This window comes from Corapipo altera, unplaced genomic scaffold (genome assembly GCF_003945725.1).
Source record: "Corapipo altera isolate COAL_440 unplaced genomic scaffold, ASM394572v1 68, whole genome shotgun sequence".
NCBI lineage: Eukaryota > Metazoa > Chordata > Aves > Passeriformes > Pipridae > Corapipo > Corapipo altera.
In genome coordinates, this window is record NW_020884919.1 from 5808116 (window position 1) to 5828759 (window position 20644).

A 20644-nucleotide genomic window follows, 5' to 3' on the forward strand; every position below is an offset into this window, starting at 1 on the left:
ACATGGCCAGAACCACAGCATCCCTGGAGCACTGAGCAGTCACAAAACTCCTCCACTGTTCCCCTGCTCACAAAGTGCTCTGCAACACCCTGGTAATGGTTATAAATCTCCCAGTCTAGTAAAGGGAATTGTGCACAACAGTTTAGGATATGGAGGCCTGGGTTGTGATGAAGACCTTCTTTCTTGAAACAATGTGTTTGGGCTAATAACAGCTGATGGTTTTACTCTACTGCAGGAGTCATTCAGGCACTAAGTGGTTGATCTCACCTGTTATGTTGTGCTTCTGGATGAAAGCAGTGTGTAGTTCTAGTGACAAGTAAGCCTGCAGCAAACACTGTCACCAGTGTCCACAAGAGTGATTGCTCCTGAAACACGATGCAAGAACATTGGGTCTGAAAAGAAATGTAATATTTTAAACAACATAGAGGATGTAAAGTGAGATTTTTGGGTTACAGGTTTGTGTGAATGTTTTGCTTTCAAAGAAATAAAGTCGGGAATAATAAACAAGAATTCATCAAACATCTATCTGCACATCTGCTACATGTGCAGTACGTGAACAGTGCAATGTTGTGGTATCATGCGTGATACATGTACAATAATAGATATTAATTTGAATTAAGTGTGTACTACATACAGTGATCATGTCATTTCCAGGAACTACATAAAGACAATATGAAGAGCTTAGCTATGAGGACTGAAATAGTAGGGAGACTTCAGAAACCAAAGTTAAAGAACTTAAAAAGAACATTTGAAAAGATGAACCTTTTGATAGGATTTAGGCTGCCTTTGGGATTCCGAAGCTTTAATCAACAAAAGCAGCTTATTCCATCAGTGTTGTGAGCAACAGCAGAAAAGACATCATCAGTGAAGAACACTGTAGAAAACAATTTCTTTGGTTTAAAAGCTTGTTTAGAGAAATCTGAGACTCCTCCCTTAGTCTGGTGACCATCTGGATGGATTTTGCCTTGGAAAGCCTGCCTTGAACTTGAAGCAAACAAACATTTGTTCACATGGTGGGAAGGAAAAGATTGAAGCAATGTGCCAGAACTGGAAAAGCTGCCCATGCATATCAGTACATTTACCTAGAGCAAAATGTACTCTTTATTTTTGGGACATTATCTTTAGTCCTCTTGACCATCCTGCATAGTGGAAACTCAGGGAAAAGATACCTTTTTTTTCCTATGTGTGACAACTATATCTATAACACATATTTGCATTCAGATCTATTACCAGAAGACTCTTCACCATACTAGAGGCTGTGAGGGTTAATTTTTATGTTCCCTAATGTGGATTTTCATCACCCCAAAAGCAGTTTGCAGTAAGCAATTCCCTGGGGAGGAGGCAGCCCCAGAACACAGCACAGAGCACACCAGGGGGTTTCTGCGCAGTCTTTCAGGACCAGTACCAAGCGAGGTGGTAGTGCCAGATGGTGTCACCTCTGCCTGGCTGGGCTGCCAGAGCCATTTCGGGCATCTGGACCCAAAGCCATCATCTGGTGCCATGGCCCTCTCCAAGACCCATAAAGAAGGATAGATGGTAAACTCCATAATGGAGAGGAATAATGCAAAGTGGCAGAAATGTTTATTTTCCTTTCCTCTGTGGTTAGCTGTTATGAATTTGGGTAGCACTGTTTTGGATGGACCCTGGACAAGGCTGTCTCTGTGCTGCAGAATATTCACTCAAACACTCATTTAATGAGCTGGCAGTTCAGGTGATGGTTGCTTCCCCTTTCAAGCTATTTAACGTCCCTGGCTGTTTCTTCGATAACTGATATCCTTCAAAAAAAAAAACAGTGCCTGCAAACAACATTCATATCAAACCCAGACAGCACCTAAACTTTTACCATCTTTAGCATTCCTGATTGATAGCATTTACTAAACCTCTGAACCTGCCTCACCCGAAGTACAAAGGCAGGAGGGACCTTGGATTTCACGTTTCTCCTTTTCACAGCTTTGAGTAAGGTGTAAGTAACCTTTCCCATAAAGTCAGCTGATATGATCCTTCATCCTAGATATATATAATCTACAAATGTAAAAACCATGGCTCGTCACATTTATATGAATCCATATATGGGGTGAAAAGTTGAAATACTTTGAAGATGATACATGCTCCACAAAGGACACTAAGTGTGCTTATTTGTGCACTGTCATTGCTCTGGCACAAAGACAGAGTAACATCAAGTGGTGCAAGGCTACATTTCTAGTACACTTTGCCAGTGTACATTTTCACAGCCTAATGTGCATTTTTACAGGTGCAAATACAACTATATCCAAAAGACATACATACCTGGAAGATTTTAAGTTCAAAATGAAACACCTTTTCCTTAAAGACAATTTTGATTTCTTTTATTTAAAAATTACCTTGAAGTAAACTACGAATCACTCAGTGTTAAAATTAAAAGCAAAGGTTTAAAGTAAAGTAAATGTGTTAAAATGCTTTAAGTTCCAGTAAAATCTTTCTGAAAGTTTTAGAGCAAATTGAGGGCACCTATGTAGGCACATATTACCTTCCCACCAGCATTGCAGAGTCTGAGAGCTGAATTATTAGGAAAGCTCTTTTGCTGGATTTCTGACAAATCACTTTAATGTGCCAAAATTGATTTGGCATGAAATCGTCAATAGACTCTCCAGAATACTAATAGCATTAAAGGCAGATGCCAGGGCTGACAAACTTGCTTGACTAAAGTTAGGTTCATGAATTAGTAATTAGGTGTCTGAATTAAAGTCTTCTGCTTCCAGATGTGCTCTGTGTCTATTGGTCCAGCTGAAGAGGTTGCAGCAAGTGACAAATGGGAGTACTGGGAGTACTGGGGACAAGGAAAAGAGTTTATTTAATGACTTTGCTTCTCAGATAAAATCTTGATCTACAAGCCTCAGATACTCTAGGTAACCACCCCAGACAGTAGCTATAGTTTTGTCCTTCTTTTTTTTCCTGTAACAAATCCACAGATCTTGACTCTGAACACACATCTTTGCATCCATTAAAAACACCAGCACAGCCCAGTGCTCTGGGCAGAGAGCACAGGGCTGACAGGTGGAGATCACTGGCCTCTTCTCCCAGCTCCACTTTCAACACCCCTCATGGCCTTGGAAGAAATTTTCCCCAGCTCTGCTTTCTTGTTTGTAAGACAGCAATGACAGTGTTTATTTTCCATGTTGCTGTGAATGTGTCTTGTTATATTCTACTTTCCCTGAAGTACAAATTTACTGTAGGATCTTTGATATCAAAGTGTAGAGCAATCTTCTGCCCTCAGCTAGTTGTATTTATGGAATTTAAGAGTGTGAAACAGCATTTGGACCAGGTCTTTAGGCAGGAAGATACATATGTGCTATCTCTGTAACATGGAGGGACAGGAGCCTCGGGTGACATAAATCTGCTTTCTATAACTTTAGTGAATTTGAGATTTCCTGTGGTGAAGGTACTGATTCAGTTCAGCTGAGGTCCAGGCCTCTGCCATTTCAGCAGCGGCGTTTCCTAAAACAATTGGGAAAAGTACAGTAGAGGAGGAGATCTGCAGCCAAGCAACAACTCAAGGGAACTAAAACTGTCGTAGCTGATTAAGAGAAATGAAAGCTGCTCAGAAACAAATCTGAGTATGAATTTGGAGCACAAGAATTAATTGAGAAGGGGATTCTCTTTGTACTTCTTTTAGTAGGTCAGGCAGTTTATCCACTAAGATGCCTTTGAAGCTGCCAGTGAAAAAGGCATTGCTGCAAAGATGAAACGAGCCAGTGAGTGAAGTCATCTGTGTGTCCTGAACTCTGCTATTCTGAGTGAATTAGCTGCATGGTGAATAACTGAAGCCTAAGCCAAAGATGCTCCATTACCCTTTCCAAAGAGAGGGTGAGGAAGGGATAGCTCTAGGAAGGGATGAGTGACGGTAATGGGCAGCCTTAATGACAGAACAGGGGTGTGATGCTGGAAGGCTGAGTTTCTGCTTCGCTCACACAGCTGTGCAAACACTTGTGCTGTTGCTGCGGAGAACACCAAAGGACTGAACACAAACTCATAGCAATGTGTTCCCATCTTGATGTCACTCATTTAATGGTTCAGGTGAGAGCTTATGGTGATATCATGGTGACTTAGTAGGTGGCTATTCACAGAGCCATGAATTCAGTGGGAGTTTTTACCCTGATTTTAATGAAATGTAGCTCTAGAAGGGAAAAAAAAAAAGAAAGAAAAAAAGGCAGATAAAGGCACAGGAACTGATCAGTAACATACAGGGAACAGACTGTACCTCCTACAGAAGTCAATGGGAGGAAAGGTTTTCCCCAATAACATACAGGAATATTTTTGAGAATAAGAAATGTGCACTCGGAGCAAAGGAAATGGAGTGTTGTATTTTCTAGCCCTTGGCTGCTGAAAGATACTGACAGTAGGAAAACTCACTATTTAAAGCTGTGTCTGTTCTAAATGCAAAATAGCAATGTGGTATTTTTGTCCCAAAGAGAGCAGAAATAAAAGAGATATTATAATCTCGCAGTCCTATTCTTCCTCATCAAAGATGAATTGTGGCAGATCATGCCACCCTCTGTCGCCAGCATCCAACCTTGTACCTAAGGGATCACTCACCCTTCTCTGAGGATCAACTAGGTGTAAGGAATGGAGGAAAATAAGATGCAGTCACAGAATATCACACATTTGAGGAAGTAAATTTTGAAAATACTACTTACTTTGCCCATATTTTTCCGTACCTATAGCCGGAAAACCAATAAAGGAGGCTTTTTGTCACAGTGCTGTATTATGTTGTATTTATTGGTTTTTTCCAGCCTAAAGTGCTTTGTGCGTGAGATTAAAAAGCTGCAAGTCTCAGGCCATCTGGCCAACCAAATGGATTTAGTGTACAGGATCACTGCCAGATGTATGCCAGTTGTAAGTTTAATTTTTGAACATATAAAGTGCCTGGGGCTCTCTGTCTGTTATTCAGAGGAAATCGTGTTCCAGTTTTCCAAAACAATCCAGACACAGTTCAAGTCTAGGTGTATGGTATATTCTCCTCCACATGGTTTAAGGGCATATTCTTTGTTTCTCATAAAGGAAAAGTGAGGGCAAGAGAATTTTGCAGGTATCTTATGTGTAACTTATGTTTGATCACATCTCTCTGACCTTATGGGATGGTAGGAAACACAGCAATAAGTTTTCTTAAGGACCTTCACTGAAATTGTTTCATTGAAAGATAAAATTTGAAAGAGTACTTTAGATTAATTTACACATATTTATTTATGAACAACTTGGAGAATGAATATGTTTTCAAGTATATAGTAGTTTATAATATCTTAAAAGTGATATTTAATTGATCTGATTTATTTTAAATGAGGAGCTAATGGAAGGTGAGATATATTTTTAGCTTTACAGATGCTAAGAAGGATAAAGTGCATTTAATTTTTTTTTATTTTGCAAATGTTCTCACATAAGAAGGTCTACAGCACAACAGGCATAGATGTTGTGAAAATGAAGAAAGGTGTGAGCACAGATAGCTCCGGGCTTTGCAAAATGGTTGTTCAAAACACAGCAGTTGGAATCCAGGATAGAACAGGATTGGGGTGATGAGAAACGGTGATTTGTGGGTCTGGCTCTCCTGCTGCCCACATTATTTCCCACCGTATTTCTTTGCAACTGAAATCCTGAGGCTAAATTACTTTCTCCTAAGCAGACCTGAAGGCCCAATGAATCAGAGATAAATGTTTGGAAAGGAAAGACAGACTTGTTTGTCAGGGCATAGTTATTCTCCACTATCTGACAGAGCCATGAGGCAGAAGCTGGTGAAAGCCAGACATCCACATCACCCAGGAACTCCTGCAGGATACCCTGGAGCCCTTGAGAGGTCCAGCTTCACCGAGCCCACCATGCTGACTGGACTTGGCAATTTCCATCACAGTCAAGTCGAAGTATATATAGACAAAACATATGTTCAAATGTTTAGAAAAGGAGATTAGTGGCAATGTTGTTAGACACTGCCAAGAACCAGAGCCTTCAAGATATTTGCAAAAGTCTCTACCACTAAAACCAAATCTCAGTCTTCCAAAACAAGGCCTGCATTAGCCTTGAAATCAGCAGGTCTAATTACATTTGTGCTCCTGGACATTGCTGAGGAGTTTTGGTTAGCAGCTCTGGTCAGTGTGTTAGCAGTCGTGGTTACCCAGTAAAAGGGGCTCCATGTCTTTTTGAGTGCACTTTTCTAGTGAAGAGCCATAAAAGAAAAGCTTACACTGTCATTTGTAGTTTATTTTATTCCTGAAAGTATTTTTCCCTGTTATATTAGCCACTTTTTTTTCTCCTGCAAACTCGTTCAGGGGGTGGGAATAAGGGAAATCAAACAAATCATAGATTTCAGAAAATAAGAAACAGCAAATTGAGCAAAAGCAGGATTATGAAGACTAAATCTTTTGTTCAAAGAGTGATTAAAAAGCATTAAGTTGGATGAAGTCAATCTAGAGCTTAACTGAATGAACCTTCTGCTCTATTTTTCTTCTGTTTGATTTCACATATATTAATAAATTAAAGGATAGGAGAGACCTCTTGAGGACTGCTGAGGCTGGGGCTTCTTAAAAAAAATAGCTGAGCAAAATCAGTTGAACATGAGCTCTGTTTCCTGGTTTCTAGGCAATGCAAATTGTCCTGGCCAGCTGTGTCCAAGAGCATCAAGAATATGCTGAGGGTTTTTTTCCAGCAGAGGACTGGAACAATTCACACCCAAATGTGTGTGTTGTGGGGATTCCTCCAGGCAATGAAATTCTGGGATTTGTATCCTCCTTTCTCCATAGCTTAAGTGAAAACAGTTCCCCTGCCCAACAGCAAATACAGCTGCAGTTTGTTGCTGAAATAGAGAAGTGTCAGGGTAATTGCTGTTTGATTTGCATTCAGAATATCTTCTTTTATTTTTCTGTGGTTTCAGGATTAAATCTGCACAAGCTGAGGGCATCCAGCTCTCAGGGTGGCTTACCTTAAAGAAAACTGTGTGTTTAGAGGCACACAGCTCCTTTGCAGGAAATATCAAAAGTATGAAGTAGGAGTTACCAGTGGCTGCTATTGAGGCCATGGACTACAGCCTCAAGAAAGACTAAAACCAACAAATAATCAGGTTTCTGCACTCTTCTTGTGTGTGGCACTTGGAAAGCTCTGAGCCTTTGTTTCTGATCTGTGTTTATAGAGAAAGATTAAGGGAGGAGGACAGACTGTATCCCTAAACATAAGTGACCTTGGTGGTTTTTTTCCACAGCTTTTCTGTATTTACTGACTTAATTGTCTTCTTCTGTTTAGACTGTGGTTTTAAGTGAATTGCAAGTTTGTTTTAAAACTAATTGTTAATTTTGAAGTTATCTGTCTCCAGTCTTTGCCATCATGGGCTCTTTGGTCTGTACATTTTTATATCTTCCCAATTTGACCCAATATCATATCCTTTATCGGAAACATTTTTATTTCTGGTCTTTGATGTCCTTATGAACGTGGTAATTTCCATCTTCGTTTCTGGAAAATGCTACCCTTGGACAGCAGCTGTGTCCCATAGCTCTGCCATTTGGAGCAATGGCTCATAACAGAGAAACGTAAAACTCTCCCAGTGCCAGTAACATTAAACTTTGAGTTGTACTGAGCAAAAAAATTTGCCCTGAAGCCTTTTGCTCCCTTTGGATGTTATTTTCCCCCTTGATTCAGACTTCTCTTAGAAAGAGGATTGTCCCCCCAAGGCACTTGAATACAGCTTGGAGGAAAGCTATTTTCTTTCCAACATCTGTTTTTGGTATTTCATCACCTTTCTCATTCTGTGATTGGTGAAAATAGGTCCTTCTTCCTCAGGGAGAGACAATAAGTGACCTAGTGCCTGTGGCAAATGTCCAGGACAGGAGATACTGAACACCTCCTCAGTCTGGTCTGTACCAGAGACTGAGCTCAATTCCTGTGCAGTGCAGGGCAGAGGGTGCTTGACTGTCTTCATCACCCCTCTTCTTTCCCTCTGACCATTCTCACTTCTCCCCCCAAAATGTCTATTATTCCCATGGAAAAGTGCTTAATTAGCCATCTTACAAGATCTCCATGTGGTTCTAGACAAGAAAGTCAAAACACTGAAACTAGACTTGAAGCTCCAAACATAGGGGATACACATATTTATATTGATTGGGTTTTTTCTATCAAGTGCAGTGAATTATCATAGAACGGTGAAGTCCTCTCAGAATCGCTTTTTCAAGGGGTATTGCTGTATAAATCATGAAAACTAGACATGGAAAATGTTGAGCAGGTCTCCTGATCCAACCATCTGCCAAGAGAAGATTGTCCCCTGCAGAATTTTCCCTGTTGCTCTGCCGTAGCAAGGTATCAAGGAGATGCTTTATCTGCAAAACAGCTCCACACCTATTTATAGTCCTGCAGAACTCATTATCTTTAGCTACAAAGGAATGATTTTACCCCCCTGTTATAGAATAAGGTCCCTCTGTCCGCAGTGTTGCACATTTGCTCATCCTCAAAACCACAAGTACAAAATTTCATATGCGTTCGCTGCTCAATAATTTAATCAGAAATATATCTTATCCACTGCCATCATATATCCTGCCCTTCCATAACACATTGATAACCAAACAGCTACCTCTTGATGACTCCTCCATGAATAATAGGCAGCATAGCAAAATGTTCCTGTGCTTTTGAAGCAGAGAAGGAGCATTTCATTACCAGATCCTCTCCCTCTTTGCCAGAAGCTACCAAAAAATAAAAAGGAAAGGAGAGATATAGCTTGTGACATCTGTCAGTGCAAGTAGCCCTTGGTTCAACCTGGGCTGTTATAAATATTATATTTGAAGTATTAGCAAGAGCAGATTGGATTGCAGCAGGTCCAGAATGAGGCAGCCCGAAGGCTGGTAGTAAAACTGGAAGAAATGAAATGGTTTGGCATAGGTATCTCCTGCTTTGCACTGTACAAGGAATGAAGAGGGAAGAGGGAAATCCTTCTGTCTGATTCAGCTCATCCAGAGCATCTATTTAGAAGAGCCACTTTTGCCACCCTGGCAAAGATGGACCTTTTCAGCATGGGCACACAGTGTGACACGTGACAGCATCCTCATAACATCGGCTTAATTACCCTCATCACTCTTCTGTGCTTTTCTGGAGGTGTTTCTCTATGTTAGCTATGTTTGCATCATTATTGGGTATGCACTCAGTCCTCACTTTGGACCAGAGCTGGGAGTGCATGTTCAACCTGCACAGGCTTCAGGGGGAAAGATGAAGACTCTGGAGATATTCAGGTACTTAAAGATTAAAAAATAGTAACTAACTCCTCCTGGTTTCACAAAATGTGAGCTCTTGAAACTACTATTTAGTTTTTGCCCTCAGGTTTAGGCACCCCAATGATTTTAGAAATCTGGTTAAAGACTCTCCATCTTGGTCCTTCACTAATATTATGGAGAGAAAATTATTTCTCTAGCCTAAACTTTTGTGAGAAGATAAGAAACTTCTGGCAGAGGCCACATGAGTGCCCTAGCTAAACTGGAAAATTCCTAACACAGGCTGAAATTTTGACAACTTCAAGGGAACAGAGAAAATCAAGGGAGTGTGAATATATCTAATATTTCTTTCTGTTACTGCAATTTTAGGTGTTAATTGTAACAGAAATTTTTTAGAAAAATTTTCTTAGGTTCATGATGTTACTTAAAAAAACAAAGAGAGAGAGAAAACCAAAAATCCTTTAACATTTTTCCTCCAGCAATAAGAGAACAAAGCAGGCAAAAATTATTGAAGTTGTGGACACTTCCACACCACTAAATAAACTCTCCACCTTGGTGTACATGAGGGATTAGGAAAGAGAGATGCGAGAAATTGGCCTGGACTTTATTTCCCTAGAGGTATAGGGAGATACTGAGGGAAATCACAATTGTTCCATAACATGTGATTAAGAAATCAGGATATTTTTTTTCTCATTTTAAGAATGCAACAGACTAGACTGGAACCACCTGAGAAAGCTGATGGCAAGAAGAGTGGAGAGAAATCATTCCAGTCAATACTTCTGAAGTGTGGGCTTGCATCGTTTGCTCCACAGCATTTTTATTATAGCAGAAATGGTCATATAAAGGAGAATTGCCTTGATCATCTTGGGCAGAAGGATGTTATATAAACAAGTATTGGCTGATGAGAAGCTCAGTGGGATTCCGCAATGTGCACTTCCAGCCCAGAAAGCCAACGGTGTCCTGGGCTGCAACAAAAGGAGCAAAAACAGCAGATCAAAGAAAGTGAATCTGCCCCTCTGCTCCACTCTCGTGACACCCCACCTGGATTTCTGCATCCAGCTCTGGAGCCCTCAACACAAGAAGGACGTGGACCTCTTGGAGCAAATCCATAGAACAGCCATGAAGATGCTCAGAAGGCTGGAGCCCCTCTGCTATGGAGACAGACTGAGAGAGTTGGGGGTGTTTGGCCTGAAGAAGGGAAACCTCCAGGGAAACCTTAGAGCCCCTTCCAGTACCTAAAGGAGCTACAGGAGAGCTGGAGAGAGTCTTTAGACAATGGCATGGAGTGACAAGACAAGGGGAATGTCTTCAAAGTGATAGAAGGCAGGGTTAGATGAGATATCAGGAAGAAATTCTTCCCTGTGAGGGTGGTGAGGCTCTGGGACATGTTACCCAGAGAAACTGTAGCTGCTCCATCCCTGGAAGTGTTCAAGGCCAGGTTGAGTAGAGCTTTGAGCAACCTGGGATAGTGGAGTGGAAGGTGTCCCTGCCCATGGCAGGGGGGGTTGGAACAATATGGTCTTTATGGTCCCTCTGAACCCAAACTATTCTACAATTCTATGAAGTGTGTATTTAATTGCCCTCTTGTTGTTCTCTGGAAGGACTTTCCTCCCATTTCAAGTTGAAGGTTGGTCTAAACTGAAGAGCACTTGGCACAAAAAGGCACTTGAATTTTTCTCTTTAAGGACATGCAGTTTCATAGCCTCTTTAAGCAGCCTTAAATAGGTGCTGTGAATGGCCAGTCGAGAGGCTGCATTATCATTAGATTTTACCTGAGGGTAAAAAGAAATACACTGTCTGACCTTAGATGGGTCAGAAACACTGGCTATCAAGCAGATGGCAGTAAAATATCCCTGTCTGCTCTGCTGCTGTTAACCACTTCTGAGGTTGTGCCTACCTTAGGAAACACACCAAGGCTAAACTCTGCTTGCAGGACCGTAGCCTCCACAGGACAGGACAAACTAGCCACACACACTACACTGCAGTTATTGATGCCCATCCAAGGACTGGGAATGATTTTTCATCACCACTCCCAACCCTTCTGGACTGTCATTTTGCTGTTTTGAAACATCCAGCTATGGTTGTCTCAATTGTGACCCATGTTGGTGACAACAAATGTCTCCTTCATGGATGTGTCTTGCACATCTGTAAGAGTGGGGTGGTGGCTCCAAGTGACACAAGCTATGGTGTGAGATGTTCCTTCCCTGCCTGATGCTGTATCTCAACGAGCTGTTGCCCAAAAGGCAAGGCCATGAACAACCTGCCCAGTACTCGAGCACCATGCTGCTGGGATGATGTCCTGTGCCAAGGCAACAGGTCTGGCCATACAGCCTCTTGCTGTCCCCTTGCTATAGACAGATGCTATTTGGGGGTGTATTTTTGTCCCCTCTGCAGCACAGTCATCTCCCTTCTCTGACTTCTCCTTTCACACTTGGCACTGCAATTTGGGCTTTGGCTCTCTTCCTAATGACTGTATTATTAGCTCTATTTTCATCTGCTCTCAGCTCTTTATTTTGCAGAGAATTATTTTGGCTGCTCTACATACCACAAATTGAGTGGCTGAACCAAGTCCACAAACACTGACAGAGAAAGCACGTCGAGCAGGGCCCTGTCCGACCACCATCACTGTCACCCTCACATGTGTCACTGCTCCTTGTCCACACGGGCATCCTGACTGCTGCCCTGCTGCTTTTCCAAACACACCACGGTACAGCAAGGAGCAGAGTGACCATATGGCCTGAGGCAGCTGGGCCATATGAGCCTCCATTTGCAACACCCAGTTTGCACTTCCTAGGACACAGAAGGTGTTTAATATGTTATGTGTCACTTTACGGGTTATTCCAGCCTTAATTGCAAAGCCGGAAATGGTGCACAAAAGCTGTCCTCTTGAACGTGCTCCCTGCAGGAACAGTCCCTCAGTCAGAGTGGTTTTCCATCTGTATCCAGGACATACAGCCTGAGATTAGCTCATTTGGTTAGAGCACGGTGCTAAAAACGCCAACTTTGTCCGTTTGGTCCCTGTATGGGCCATTCACTTAGGAGTTGGACTTGATGATCTTTGTGGGTTCCTTCCAACTCTGAATATTCTGTGATTCTGTGATCTGAGCAAAGCAGCATTCAAGGTGGCTGGACCTGCCATTTGTCATTTAACCATAGTCCCCTCAGCAGTCCATCAGTGCTCTGGGGTTTTGGCACAGCTAATGGAAATGTGACTTGCAAAGCTGTGGGACAGGTCTACAGGGCCCTTGATGGGTATAGGGAGAGAAAAGGATCTGTGAGACTTCAGTTTTCTCTTGGTCTTCTGTCAGTTTCAGACTACAGAGGTCTGTTGTTAAGGTATGACAGGGATGGAGTCATCCCAAATTCACTTCTCACAGACCTCCCTGGGTTTTTGGAAAGGACTCATTTGCATATCTGTATTCCCAAAATATGTCTCTGGAGATCCCTCACTGTGATCAGCAGCAGGTACAAGTCCTTCAGCCTGCAACTGCTTAGGAGCTCAATGCCTCTCACTGCCCTTCAACAGCTCCAGTGGGCATTTCCATCTGCACTGTGCCGATTGCCTCCAGATTGGTTGTATGGAGGGAATGAACTGAGAAACAGGAAAGGAGCCTTCAACTTCTGCTATCCTGGGAGTAAAGACTTCTTAAAGGTTCTATTTCTTCCTGGCTCACTGGAAATCTTTGAGGGAACAGGAGGAGGAAGTATGATAGGAGATTCCCTAAGAACAAAGAGGGACCTCATTGCCTCAAAAAAGCAGGGAGGGGCTGGGTGGATAGAAGGAGAAACTAGAGATCTCCCTTTAGCTTTTCCTTTTCCACTAAATAAAGCTGAAAGCTGGAAATATTAAATAGCTGCCTATCTCCCGGGTTTTAGACGAAGAAGGAGTACAGGTTAAGTGCATGTGTTTTTACAAGTCTTAGCTTCAAAAGAGTTTTCTAACAATTTTACCCCCCTCCCAGGCAACCCATGGTTTTAGCAACAAACTGGGATCACCGGTGGATTGATAGCCCACTTTCCAGCAGAAAGAACTCTATGAAAGCTGCACATGGTTTTTAATGTTTAATGACACAAAATCAAATGGAAGTGGCTGCTGGCTTCCACAATCAATTTCAGGATATCTCCCAGAGAACAGGAGAAAGTGGGAGAGTTTCCATTAGCCCTGAAAATCTCATCAATGATAGGAAAATGGTTATAAATAACCCTGCACTCCAAGAAACATATTAATAACCTTGTCCTCACTCATTTCTCATGTCTCTGCAAGAGGATACAGTTTTGTCACTGGTAAGATCATATCTTGGTCTCAATTCCACCCTTTCTTTGCACAAACACTCAAACATCCACAGTGCCTTGAGAGAGCCATGGCTCACAGTTGTTACCCTGGGAGCTGTCCCTGGGTCTAGGAATATCTGAGGGACAGGAATCAGTTCATCCTCCTGCCTGTTGGCTCTGCCCCATAGTGAAAGGCATTCTTGACAAAATGCAGTGTAGGAAGTTGTCCTGTCCCATAGTTGGGTGGGAAGGGGCTCCCTAGGGAAATATGGAGCTCCCTGTCCTGGGTGCACACGGGGACTTGCATGGCCAAATTCACCCAGATGCTCACTGGTGGCCACACTCAAGGGCTGTTCGGTCAATGAGAAGGTTCCTGCTGATTTTGATGGGCTTTATGCCATTTGCCAAGCTTAATGCTGCATGGCATGAAGTGCCCTTTTTCTGCCCTTGTTTTGCTCAGACTGGAGGAGTGTGATGCCTTCTGCCAGCTGGAATCTGGGAGGGGGAAAAGGTTATTTTTTGCGTCTTTAAAAAAAACCAACCAGACCTAAGCAAAGTTAGGAACAGCCCTGACTTCAACTCAGTGCAAAACAAGAGGCTGTTTTCAAATTTTGCAGGTTCGCTCCAGGACTCCAGCTAAGTGAAGTCAAGGCAGGGTTTGTAATGCACAATTTAACCAGTGAATTTGTAAATCTCAAAAGGCATGCTTAATTTAATATTGTTTCTAATGGCTATTGTCTTCATGCTTGCCTGTTTCCCTGGTGTTTTTCCCTTTTGTAATTACTGGAATGGGCATTTCCAGGTGCACTGCATATATTAGCAAGCACTTTCATTTTAGTAATGGGTGAGACACTTTCAGTGTTTATTTCTTCATTGCCCTAATACTTACTTTATTAAAGGTCCTGATTCTTCTAAAGGAGAAAAATAAACATTTACCACTCCTTTCTACCTCATTTACCTCTTCCACAGAAAAAAACCAGAAGAGCTAAATTACTTCTTGGCCAGGGTTAGACCAGGTTTAAATTATCAGAAAAGAAAAACAAAAAAGGGATGCTTGGTCAATCATAGAACGGTTTTGGTTGGAAGGGACCTTCAAGGTCACATCATTCCAACCCCTCTGCTATGGGCAGGGACACCTTCCTCTAGACCAAGCTGCTCAAAGCCCTGTCCAACCTGACCTCGAACACTTAAGACCCATTCTCACCCCTTATGGGGATGAGAACTAAGCCCTTGTTGAACTTAAAGCCATTCTCTTGAGTGTCAGGACTTCACAGCTATTTTAAGCTCTGTTAGGGGTGCCTGCAGTGCCCCTTTCCTACACCTCATTACCATCCCCTAGCAATAAAGTCCATTTTTGCCCTCCTTGCCCCGCAGTATGCAGCCTGGGGACTCGTGGGGTGCAGGAGTCCAAGCCTTGCCCAGCCACCCCAGACTGCTGCTGAACACTGGCTGGATTTCAGCATCTGCTGACAGCCTTCATCCTGCTGCTGAGCAGCATTTTATTATACATGCACAACATCCCTTTGCCACATGCTAGTCTAATTTTCAGATTAGCTGTTTATTAGCATTATTACAAACATGGCTCTTCATCTTCTATAAATGGCAGTGCAGCCACTGTGCTCCTGTGTGAAGCCTGTAAGGAAGCACTTGGTTCACTAAATTACCCTGCAAATGTCAAACTTGCTCTGTAATATTAGCTGTACATCTTACATCCTCTTTATTAGGATTTTGTGTCTTGAGGGTGCCCTGTGGCATATAGATTTTTTAAAATACGAACCAGTGTCATTTCACTGTTTAAAAGAACATTTAATTAAACAGGATTCATTGCTTGTATGGGGCAAGTTAAATGAAAACTAAATAGAAGGCATATGATTACATGTTATTAAGCAGAGTAACTGCTCCAGAGACCAAACTCTTTTAACACAACATTAAACTGAACTCATTTCATATGCACAGGTTAGCTCTGGCTTGGGAGGGCATCATATTTTGAGAGCAGCAGAATGGTTATGGGCACTAAACGGCTTTTAACAAAATGTGTGTTTCAGAAAGAAACCTTACCTAAGCTGGACTTAAATATGTTAATGACAGAAATCAAAGCTTTGCACTGATTCTAGGTAACCTTTTAAAAATTAACACTTTTATAGTGTTAGATGCAAATGAGAATATCAGTTTTGTTTATTATTTCACTAGCTATAAATTAACAAGGGGCCACAATGAGTATAAAAACCAAATTGGAAGCATTTTTTAGGCTTGAGTCGTTGGTCACATCATGGCATTTTAATGTTCTTTAGGAAAACAAAAGGAATTATAATTAGAACTCCATTACACAAATTCCTATTCCCTACTCCTTTTATGTTAACGCTGTTGGTACAATTGGAATTTTTTTAAGACGAGCACTCCACCAAATTTCCTTTCCAGGCATCCTAAGCTCATTTTTGAATGCCTGCTGTTCTCTAATCCCACCCCTAAAACTCACCGTGGCTGTGAGCCTACAAAGCCTTTGGCAGTGGTGTAGCACTCGGTGGGCAAAAGTTGCTCTTTTTACATGAATTGCAGACACCTCATTGTACTTTTACAGCTCCCAACTACTGCAGTGGTTTCGCCCACCATTTGGAGGAGGGATAAGTGTTTGAGTGTGCATCACTACATGGCCCTGGCTGGGTGCCATAGCCTTCTCTCCCTTTCCTTCTTGCCTGCTGATTGACCTGTTACTAAGGTTAAAACCACAACAGTGACAAGCTCCAGCTCAAGCCCTCTCCAAATCCTCAAAAGGACATCACGTCTATTTTCTCTGCTTGCAAGTGTGCGTGCACAGCTAGAGCTCCAGAGAGGAAGCTCTCAGCATGAGGTTCGTGACTGAAAAGCATTAGGTGACTGAGATCTTGTATCTAAGACCGGAGCTATCTGTTTCTTCCAATAAAGTAACTTAAAATCAGGCTGTTTGGCGTGGTAGCTACCGGTGGGACCAGTGCTGTGTGTCCCTGTGTGTGTGCCCTGAGTGCCACTCTGTTGCAGTGAGGACCTGGCAGTGGGAGGATTTGGCTCACAAACCTCCTCAAATCACATGGAGAGCACAAGGAAAAGGTTTCTCATATGTGAAGCACATGCACTCAGGGGTGAGGCTGCACTGTCTCCCTCCAGTTCGGCTCCCCTGCCCTCTCTGTTGGTGCAATCAGCACTGAAGCTGATTCAAAGCACCAGTCACCTCGCACTGCCTGACTCCCCCCAGTTCCAGCAGAAGCTTTATCAATCGCCTGGGCATGAAGGTGCCTAGTGACCAGAATAAACACTTCTGTCCTAAAACTGGTGAGGTTTAACCATTCTCGGAATGTTCTCCATTCTGAGCGGGTGTGGGCAGCTCTGCTTGCTGCCCTCGGCACTCCTGGCACGGCCCCAGGGCACCTCACTGCCCAGAGCTACAGCCTGAGCCCCTGAGCTCCTCTGAGGGTTTGGGCTGCTGACTGCTGCCTCAGTGCGTGTCCCTGGCTAACAAACAGAATAACTTTTGCCTGTGCATTAGGCCAGACATGTCCCCCTACCTCTATCTAGGTCAGCAAGAGCCTTGGGAGCACAGAAGTGTACTCTAAAAAATAAAAAAAAAAGAGGAAGAGACCTTCCTATTTTTAGGTTGTTTTAATTGCTTTTCATGCTTTTCATAACAGCTGAGAGGAAACTCTTCCCTGAGAGTGCCACTTCCCCTTTCACACCTCTTCTGGGAAGACCTGGAATTCTCAGCCTCTCCTGCAGTGCAGCCCAGTCACAGCACCAGCTTTGCTGCTCCCGAGGTCCCTCTCGAGCTCATGTCTCTTATCTTCTCCGTGTGTCTATTTTTTATCTTCTTTTTTTACCTGCAAAAGAAACTGATCTCCGTGCATGTTAGTGCAGACATGCTGCCACATATCCATGAAAAACAGAATTATAACAAAAAAATTGAAACAAATAAAGCAGTCTTGGAGCAACTCTGCCTCCCAAGTGGGAGTGTGGTTGTCCAGAGGTTCAGTTTATAACTTCTGGGCTTTGAAACAGGCTCTTAAGTGGAGACCCTGCATTGTTTTTGTTCATTAACACAATCCACCCTTGGGTCACATCAATATGGCCGTGGCTTTAAGGAGAGTTGTAGCCAATACAGTAACATGCAGGTTTGTAATTAGCAACATCGGGAGGGCTGCTGTGGGCAGATGGGAGCTGAAAAGGCTGTGCCTTTTGTGAGACAAACTTCTATATGTATTGGCCTGGGAGTCCAAAGCCATGTGTGATGAATGACCTTACACACCGACAAGCCATTTGAACAGTAAACCATGGCATCTGTGTCCCTTTCTTGATGCAGGGCAGTCATACCCTCTCTATAAATCATGCCAGAATGAGGTTTCTCTTAGTCATCTGCGTTAATCTTTCCTGCTGTGTGGGTTACCTACCCAAGAGTTTAAATCAGCTGTTCAGTCAGGTGGCCTGAGGTTCATCTGCAAGTTAAGAAACTCCAAATTTCTTTAGCCATCATCCTTTGCCTTCCAGCAGACCCCAGTTTCTGCCTTAGAGCAGCTGTCCTCAGGCACAGCCTCTGAACTTCTACAAGGGGAAAAAAAAGAGTAGCCAGGAGCTGTAGGACCCAGAAATACTGTAAAGTCTGTGCTGTACATCCACCTGAGCAACAGTTCACCTGACCTATTTCAGGAAAGATCCCAGTCTCAGTAATAGCTTCTAATGGAAATATTCTGTGTCTGCTCGGTCTCAAGCTTTCTCAGATTTTGTTTTCCAGAAAACTGTAATTCAGGCACTCTTAGCATCTGCTCTTACATGGCAATATCCAAGAGTACCTGTTTTTTATACATGCACAGCAAAAAGCCTTTTACTCAGAATTTAAGAGCATTACACTAACACACCACTGCCTGTGTCTTCCATGGGATTAAATACAGGTTGTCAGAGTTCATGCTCCTATGGGCTGTGGAAGCACTGCTTTCAGTGGCCTAATGCTTGCCCTTAGCTTAGCTGTCAGTCATTATTAGGAAAAAAGAATGAAATTCCAGAAGAAGAGGTTTAGTGTGTCAAATCAGTAGCAGCACTGCTGTGCCATGATGTCACGTATAGTATCTCCAGTGATGGGCATTTCAGCTTGGACTACAATAAATTCTAAATGATTGGACTATCATGATTATTTATTTAGTGTTTCTCCAGCTGTGGTCACAGATAGGGAGCCAGGGGACAGTATACTACACATCTTATATATACAGGGCAAGCACTTGTGATAGTTTTCCTTAGTATTTTTCCACCTATTTAAGCTCAGGGACCTCATGCTTTGGACACTGGATGTTCCTCCTCAAAATGCTTCTCATCCACTATGTTCTTGTCTTCTCTTGAACCCATGTAAAGGTTTAACATCTGTTCCTCTTCCAGGAGGAGTCCCAGAGGTCACTCAGCTGCCATAGGAAGAGCAACTTCGTTCTGAGGATTTATAGATCTGAGCAACAGCAGCCATGGGGGAGGCAATTGCTGCCAGCCAACTCGTCCAAGATCACTGATCCAAATTTGTATCAAATCCTTAGAGTCCTCTTCCCTAAATAATGTCCTGTTCTTCACATAAAAAAAATAAATTTGTTATTTATACAACAGATGTACTTAAAACCACCGACCAAGATGAAGACTCAATTGTGCTAGGTACTATAAAAACAAGCAGTAATCCCCCAGAGAGCTTTTAAAGTAAGGGATTGATAGTTTAGCTTTCCTGGGAAGACCAGTCACAGTGAATCTTTAAAATCTATTTCTATGCAGAGCAGAGAAAGTTGTTGGGCTTTCACTCCTTACAGCTCTTGATAGCACACATAAAGCACGAAACAAGAAAGCTACATGTGACTTTGCAACTCCAGCCAGACAGAATGTATGTGCAGATCCTGCAGATACATCCATTGACTCCTAAGCTGGAATTTATTCCTGAATCAGGAAAACGATGACCCGGGCATTGCTCCTCACTTAAAATACCGGCCCCACAGTGGTAGATGTGATCACAGCACGCTTCATAGAGAGGAGCAATTCCTAACCCTTACCATAAAAGCACATTACTGACTTTCTGCTGTTGCACTATCTTCATGGACATGCCCAAAACCATCATTGTTAGAGTGGTTCGACTCCTGAGCTTGCCTCGGTGCACTTTGAAGCAGTTTGTCCTAAGCCAGTCATGTTCACTATCCTAATCTGACACGGAGCCTGATGGAAAAATCTGTGATCGATTATAGCAGCAGGACAAAGAGATATGAGAGGAAAGCAATGCAAAAGAACAGATATCAATCACTGGCTCGCGACGAGCCTGAAGAAGGTAGCTGATGGTATTCCTGAATTTGAAGGCAGTGTAGCACATCTTTTTGCTGTTGTAGGTAAACACTCTGAGCTGCAGATTGTTTGTCTTCCAGACAGACCGATTTGGTGTGAAAAGTGGATTTTGAAGTATGGATTATGTTGGAAGGGGACAAAATAAACTATTGGTTTGTTACCTTGAAAACGGTGTAGCATGTAATGGGTGTTTGCAGCAGTTTCACAGATGTTTATTGCTCTTCTTTTTAAGCTTCTAAGTGGGGATTTTTTTTAGATTTACATTTTTTAATTGATTGAATGTGAAATATATGATGGAACAAATTTGTATTGAATAACAAACTTTAATGTCGAGTTAGCTTTTTTCTCATTGCTGGACAAGATCATACTACAAAGCAAATTAAAAATGTGAAGCCAAACCCTGATTGCAATGCGGGTAACAGAAATCTTCTTGTCAGCCTCAATAAAAGCAGGTGTAAGTTTTCAGTATTAGTCCAGTCCATCCAATTCACATGTCTTTCTGTCTTTATCTAATCTAATACATGGTCATGAGATAAATTACAGAAGCGTATGATAAATTGCATTGCTATTAATTTTTGGCAAGATCACCTATACACTGGCCAGTAATTCATCTTCTCCAGGATCCATTGTAACATACCAGATCCTTGAAACTGCCTCTAAAATACTGTCATTTCATTTTATTTAAGAAAACAAAGAGATTATAACTGCTGGTAAATATCCTGCTTACCCTCACCAAAATAAATGATACTTCATTGTGACCTCTGTAAAATCATGGTTATAAAAGTATCAAAATGTATTTATAGCATTAAGAGTCCCAAAGGTCCTTATTGTCTGTGTGAGTG

General features: G+C 42.4%; 1 protein-coding gene across 1 annotated transcript in view; it reads right to left on the bottom strand.

The window, feature by feature from the left end:
* Positions 1–290: 290 nt before the first annotated feature.
* The window catches only part of LOC113953307 (histamine N-methyltransferase-like), a 40719-nt gene continuing 20365 nt past the window's right edge, over positions 291–20644 (bottom strand). Inside the window, exon 6 of the mRNA XM_027656321.1 lies at positions 291–365. Within this exon, the coding sequence (XP_027512122.1) occupies positions 307–365 (59 nt within the window). The 3' untranslated portion in view covers positions 291–306. The remainder of the gene's footprint in view (positions 366–20644) is intronic.